Source organism: Macrosteles quadrilineatus, unplaced genomic scaffold (genome assembly GCF_028750875.1).
Source record: "Macrosteles quadrilineatus isolate MER2022 unplaced genomic scaffold, UCM_ALF_1.0 Scaffold_2__2_contigs__length_208266976, whole genome shotgun sequence".
In the NCBI taxonomy this organism is placed as follows: domain Eukaryota; kingdom Metazoa; phylum Arthropoda; class Insecta; order Hemiptera; family Cicadellidae; genus Macrosteles; species Macrosteles quadrilineatus.
The window spans coordinates 125992291-125999227 of record NW_026542595.1 but is presented as its reverse complement, the minus strand read 5'-3'; the positions used below and the strand labels follow the sequence as shown (position 1 = coordinate 125999227).

Sequence of the window (6937 nt, the reverse complement as noted above, 5' to 3'; positions counted from 1 at the left end):
CCTCTTCATAAGATTTTGAAGAGAATGCCGCGATTTGCATTTCTCACACTATGGGTCCGAAAGATAACTGCGGTCTCTTCCTTCCTTCCTTGTGGGGAATTTTTCTCTTTTTGCACTCCCAACAAACGTAAAACTTTTTGCACCCCTGGGCCCAGGCTTACCTGGTCCATTTTTCAATACAGTATCTGGATGGATACTTTTCAATATAACGGTTTTTTTTTACTATATCTGTTTTCAAGACCTAATGATTAAGGGGGAAAGAGCGAGCTGGTCTAGTGGTTAGCGTGCAGGACTTCGGTTCCTGAGGTCCCAGGTTTAAATTCCGCCAAATCACCAATGGATTTTTGTCTGATGCCGCAACCCCTAGGTCTAGCCTGAAGTAATGTGGAAAACAATCCCGGGCTCGTGCCTGGCGTCTTATGACAAAAAAAAAAAAGAATTAATGATTCAATTAAGAATATATTTTAGCCATTTTAATCTAAATATGAATCATTTTTCACTACTGTTTGTTGCAATTGTTGAAACTGACAAATCAAACAAAACCCTTACTCCATTTCATCACAACAATACGTAGCACTGACACTAATCACTTCCTGAAATGGATATTGCCGATTAAGTTGTCCCGGCGAACAAAAGTTGTATGCAACAAAGCAAATCAAACTGAAGGATAAAGTATATAAACATATCGAAGCATCAACTTACATTTAGATCAATGCAGACAATGTGAAATGGATGCCACAACCTGCATGCATATTATTTTAGTTTTCTCTGCCATCTCTGTTTTACAGGTAAGAATCTGCAAATTTAAACATACAGTATTACTTAAGTTATATGATCTACTAGCAGAGTACCCGTCCTTCGTACGGGGTCGGCATATAAGTATAAAATGCTTATTGCAGTTATTTTCAAGCCTTGCGATTGCAATGAGGGAGGACACAGTTTGATAAAATTTGCTTCTTTAAATTTATAGTATTCTATAGTATTACACATCTACCCTTTACCTAAACAATGTATAAAAATAAATTATCAAAAATTCGCAAAAAATCAAAATTATTCAAGTTAGTTCTCATTGTGTATAGCAGTTTTTTGATGCTGCTTAGTTCAAATTAGCTGTTTTCATAAATGCTTTAAAATATAGTGCTGCACCCTGTTGGTAAATCTTATAACTTTTTAATGCTTTTGCATATCATAGAACCATTTTTTTAGGTTGAAACAGCTGACTAAATTATTTAATTCCCTTTAAATATGAATACTCATAAGGTTAACATGGGTAATTACAGAGCCACTGGGGCGAAGCCCGAAAGGATTTTTGAGATAAGAATATGCCTATATGTTAATCGAAAATGTGAGCTATCATCATGCCAAATTTCAGCCCAATCCGTCCAGTAGTTAAGGCGTGATTGAACTTCAAACAAACAAACAAACAAACAAACACACAAACTTTCACATTTATAATATTAGTAAGATTACCTTTGTCTAACTGTGACAAGATAGTGCCTTACTGCAGAGCATATTTTAAGGGATTTTCACTGGGCGACAGTGGCACCGGACTTACCGGGGGGCCTGGGGGGTTTTGCATAAATTTAAGTGAAAATCACACATTTCTACGTATTTTTTAGTGAATATTTAGATTAGGCTATATTTGCTTGTAAATAGTATCTTGGGCCAAAATCATACATAGCTCAATACTCTAAAATATTTACATAATGTTATTTTAAATTCCTATACATTTAAAATGTGAATAATTAAAAAAAATATGCCGGCACCACCCATAGTCACTGGGCGACAAAATCTCAGCACTGGGCGACACTTTTGTCGCCCAGTTAACATGTTATTTTATGCCCTGCTTACTGGCCAGTCTCCAGGTAGAAGGAGGGTCAGGTTATAAGTTTAATCATTTCCTTTAGGGCTTTGCCCCCTTAAGTGTCTAGAAATATTAATTTTTAGAATTCACTCTCATAGAGTGATACTTGATAACATTCATTATAACGGCTTGGAAGTGAATTTAAATGTGAACAGCATATCTTTCCGTTGAATGTTAACAACAGTCAGATTGTAAATAGTAAAAACAGTTTATGAAAGTAGATTTTAAATCCGCTACTTTTTGATAATCTAAAAGTTCGGTAGCCTGATATTGATACCAATTAAGTTAATTGACTGCCTGTAAGTAAACAACTCTTTATAGTGTAGATCTAGAAGCAACATATTGAATATATTGTAAATCAGGTAAATTATTGTATTATTCTCGGAAGTCCGAAATGTCGAGTTTCGAACACTATTAATATATGCCATACGCACAAGAGTCCCGTTGTTTAGTATATTTCAGTCAGATTATGTTGGAGCTAAGCTTTCAAGTACCGTAGGTAATATATTTTATTTTTACTGAGTGAAGTTTGACTGTCAAACATAATGTCTACAGGTGGCAGTAGGACTAAAGTGTCGAGTTGAGAATGACGACAGATCTCAGGAGAGCTTCCATGATGTTGTGAGAGCTTGTATGAACCCCAACAACATGCGAGATCAGGAGATCCACCGACGAAACCATCACCAGGGCAACAACAACAACAACAACTGGCAGAGACGAACCCCATGGGGACTTGGTAGGCATTAGCTGAAGAATAAAATGTCCATTTCCAAATAAAACTTGGCCCAACAACTTTCATCCTAAATAAATAATGTGATCTTGAGAATTTTACTTATCAATACTTGATAAATTAGCTGGTTTTTAGTTCTAAATTGGAGCCAGCTGTCTTACTTAGGAATCCAAGTAGGGTCAGTAGCGTCGTTTCTTTTTAACCATTCAACACTCATATTTAATTTATTTTTGCTTAGCTAGGCCGAGTAACATGAAAATGTCAGTGCTGTTCTATTAATATAGGTCTACCAGGTACTATTGTCAGTTATAAAATTCTTTCTATATTTTGTAAGTAACTTAAATCATGATTGCTAAATGAGAATTCATCACTGCAGGTATACCGAGGTTTCCTACAAACGATGACAGAGACAGGGAAAGAGGAGGAGGCAGGAACCAGGATGACGATGAGCAGGAAACATCCAGGGAGTCCGGGTACAATCCTGGAAATCACAACCGCAATCCTCACAACAACCGAGGCCGCAGAGGCAACTACACGTACACAACCATGAGTCCGTCCTCCAACAACGGTCGGAGGAAGAATAACAACAACAACAACAATAACAACAACAACCGTGGATCTCCACTCGAGGAAGTAGATGCGGTTAGTAAAACCTCAAGTTAAAATTTTATTTGTGGCCTTTTTTGTTGGAAACAGTTCAAACCATGTTATTTTTACTATCCATCTATCTTGTTGGATCATTAATTTATAGCCCACTGAGAAAAATGACATCTTCAGAATCATCTTTGCTAGGGATCGAACCAGCAACTTACAGATTTGAAGGCGAGCATGATGATTGATAGTAAAATGCACAGGAATAACGTATTTGTTACCGTATTGATTTATTGCTAGAAATAGAGCTAGTAGGTTTAGTTACCATAAAACAGTCACCATTGTAGCAGCTGTCACACAAAGAAGTAAGCTAAAGAGGAAACTTGCGCTGTGCCGGAAATATACTTGTGACTAGTAATGAAAAGCCTGAGTGGCGAGCGCTGTGAAGAAATTCCCATTGCAGGGTGCAGGGTCTTCCTCCACTGTGAGCGTTGTAGTACATGATGGCGAGGGGGGTGTTGGACTTTGCTCTAGATGCCAGCAACTAGTGCTAGACACCGTTTAAGTGTACCATTGTTTCCTCTGTACCTTACTTCTCTGTGATGCTCCACATTTGTTAGTTTGATTTATGCCGAGTTTTAAATATTTGTTATCATGTTTCAGTGTGTGATCCACTGCATTTTTCAACAAATGCATATGGTGAGTTTTATAATTTAGTTTAGAACTATTCCTTACTTTGTATTTCTCCACTTACTCGTTCACAAAATAATTGTCAAAGAATAAAAACTTAAAAGAGATAACATAATCTTCACAATAGCACATTCTGTGATAACTATTCTATTTGAATGAAAAATTGGCTACAACATGGTTCATATAGGTAGATGGGCTAATTAGAAGAGATGGGGCCAGTGCGCGAATCGCACATATTTTAATAGGTTTCAAACATTGTTCCGAGGCAAAATGAATAATGTAATACCGTTTTTAGTTGAATAGGAATTAAAAACTTTTAGTTTTATTAAATTTATTGATTTTAAATCCACATCATAAAGAACGATTTACCTACCTCAGGTTTAAATTATCAATAAAGTATATGATTTAAAATACATTTTCATAAACCGTTTTGTTTTGTTTCTGTTTACAATCTGTCTGTAGTTAAATAAGATTCAAATGAAGGATCAGCTGTGTAATAACAATCAACACTTAAACCCTAAAAAGAAAGTTAATCAGCATCACTATCTTTGAATGCAAACTCTAGAAACAAATATGACACGCAAGGGTGGCGAAGCCCTAAAGGAAATGAACTTTTTTGTTACAATTTGTATCTCCGCTAGATCATAAACCATAATATGGCACATACATCGTAAAAATCAGTTAAGTATGACGGTTGATAAAGGAATGTTACAGAGAAAGCCATGCATTAAAGTAACCTAAATACATCAGATGATACTAAGCGTTGATTGTTGATTGTTGTTCCTAACAGCTGGACAACAACAGTCAGCCTGACAAGACCGCAGTGATCAGTGCGATGACAGGACGTCTAAGAGATCCAGAGTTGAGAGAGTTCATCAGAGACGCAATCTCTGAGTGCTTCGAGTTCATCGACTCTGGTAAGTTTCTGATTAAGTCCTTCTCAAGATGAGAATTTATCAAATAAAATGGTGAGAAAGTGTGGAAAATAAATTTTAAAAAACTATCCAATATCCATGAAATACAATATAGAAATATAAAAATATCAATGCACGTAATTATGTGCAGGAATAGACCCCTCTGCAGGAGCTTTTCTGTAATGTACAGTAAGAAATCGTGGTACATGTTCAGATACTAATATAATAGGTTTCTCTGTTTTATTTTCAGAATCTTTTGAGACAAAGTGTTCCATTTCCAAGCGCTTTGCCATGTGCCTAGAAGAAAAGGGACAGCAGGTATATAAACTTTGTAAATATTGTATACTTTATTTATATAAACTATGTATCCAAATGATCCAACATACAATACAATCCAGTATTAATTAAATTGTAGAACAAATAATTTGTCTGTTAAATTCATTCTTGGAAAAAATCTAGTAGTGTCGAAAGTGTGTCTCTTTTAAAGTCAAAAATGCATTGAATAAAATATCCCCAGTAAGTTTCATTTTAATACAGCTAATTTATAAAAATGTTTAATGGTGTTACTCATAATTTATACGAGGATATTGATATTGATTTGATTGTTGAGTTAGATAAAATATAATCAAATAAAAAAAATTGGGTTCTTTACGGGTTTAATCCGTATTTCATTATTTAGAATATGTTTGAAACCAGTTGACAGTTCTAAGGACCTTATCAATGAGGGCATTCCACACGAGGAGGGGGGTTTGGGGGTCCTCCCCCAAAAAAACTTGCTTTTATTTAAAGCCGATTTTGGTGAATCCATTTTAATGTCTAAGAAATGTGTCCAAAAACATCTTTTACGTTTTTATGATTAAATCATTTACCCCCATAGCCCCCTGGTTACTTGGTCCTTACATCTAAAGGTTTATGTTCTTTATATTTTTCCTTATATGTTTCTTCACAGTTAAAATGTTTAAAAAATATTTTTGCAGAACTGTGAAGATTGGGATGATGAAATCAAGAAACCTCTTCACAAACACAGTGGCCTTGACCTCAGCAAGCATCGTGGATGAGGGGTGTCCTTTTATTGTCAGTAATTGCTATACACAATTTCTAATAAAGAATACTTTGATAAAACTATAAATATTGTAATTATAACCTCCCTCTAGTTTCTAGTTCCTCTGTATAAGATAATAAGGACAGTAGCAATTGCATTTATCAAAACTGTTAGTAATGCCTTAAACTTTCAACTGCTTTTCCCCATCAAATCAAGTCCATATCTGGTATAGTAAACACTATTTTTATGCAGTGGCAGTTTATTGAAAATCAACACAGAAAAAGTAAAACTTATTGACTTCCGTTTATAAAATCGATCAAACAGTGAATATGTACTCCTTCTAGGCAAAAATGATTAATTCACAAAAGTCATGTTCCTTGGATGGACCTTAGACAAGAGACTTATTTTTCAAGACTATATCAAACACATTAAAAAAAAACTTAGTTGTGGAATTTTTGTTCGGAACAATGAAAAATCTGGAGGAACTGCTAACTAAATACAATGGACTAATTTATCCTTATATTTTAAGATACTATTTTGGGCCGTTCCTATTTGGGGATGTGAGTGCCACAAGACTAAATACATTAATTGTTTTACAAAATAAAAATTAAATAATAATAATAAAATGGCTGTGGGGACTAAAGCGTATATACTGTACCAAAATTGGGCAATATATCATGTATTTTGGGAAAATAAAAATAAATAGTTCAAAACGGCCCATAACACTCTGTTCTCATTACCCAATCTTGTTGGTTCCCTAATTCAATCAAGTTCGTCCAGCTCTTCACATTTCCATAAAAATTGTACCAAAATTACTTAAGTTATCGAGATCACAGACAAAAATATACAAGATGATTAAACAAGAAGTAAAAAACGTTTTACATCTATAAACTAATACATAGACTATATCAGTGTGGTAGGTACTAATGGGCAAATAACTCAAGTTTTGTTTGAAATAGCTGACTGTCATCAACAATGCAATCAATTAATGTGCAATATTTCGAAAGAAAAAGGCCCCTAAACTTTTACTTACTTATACCCTTTACTCCCATGGCCATGGATACCAAAGGTGATATTTGGCCTCGCCAACAATTAAGTTGCCTCCA

At 34.9% G+C, this 6937-nt stretch overlaps 1 protein-coding gene across 1 annotated transcript; it reads left to right on the top strand.

The window, feature by feature from the left end:
- The first annotated feature begins 723 nt into the window (after positions 1–723).
- LOC128986763 (odorant-binding protein 59a-like) lies at positions 724–5878 on the top strand. Its single transcript, XM_054407278.1, has 7 exons — positions 724–788; positions 2420–2600; positions 2971–3236; positions 3849–3884; positions 4666–4792; positions 5040–5107; positions 5767–5878. Exons 1-7 carry the CDS (start codon positions 729–731, stop codon positions 5845–5847), a joined length of 819 nt encoding a protein of 272 aa, XP_054263253.1. The 5' UTR covers positions 724–728; the 3' UTR covers positions 5848–5878.
- Positions 5879–6937: the final 1059 nt, after the last annotated feature.

Excerpts from the sequence above, each read along its gene's own strand:
- LOC128986763 (XM_054407278.1), top strand. The coding sequence starts at position 729 with ATGGATGCCACAACCTGCATGCATATTATTTTAGTTTTCTCTGCCATC. Across the intron at positions 2,601-2,970 it reads ACGAACCCCATGGGGACTTG|GTATACCGAGGTTTCCTACA; the intron begins GTAGGCATTAGC and ends TCATCACTGCAG. Across the intron at positions 3,885-4,665 it reads TTTTTCAACAAATGCATATG|CTGGACAACAACAGTCAGCC; the intron begins GTGAGTTTTATA and ends TGTTCCTAACAG.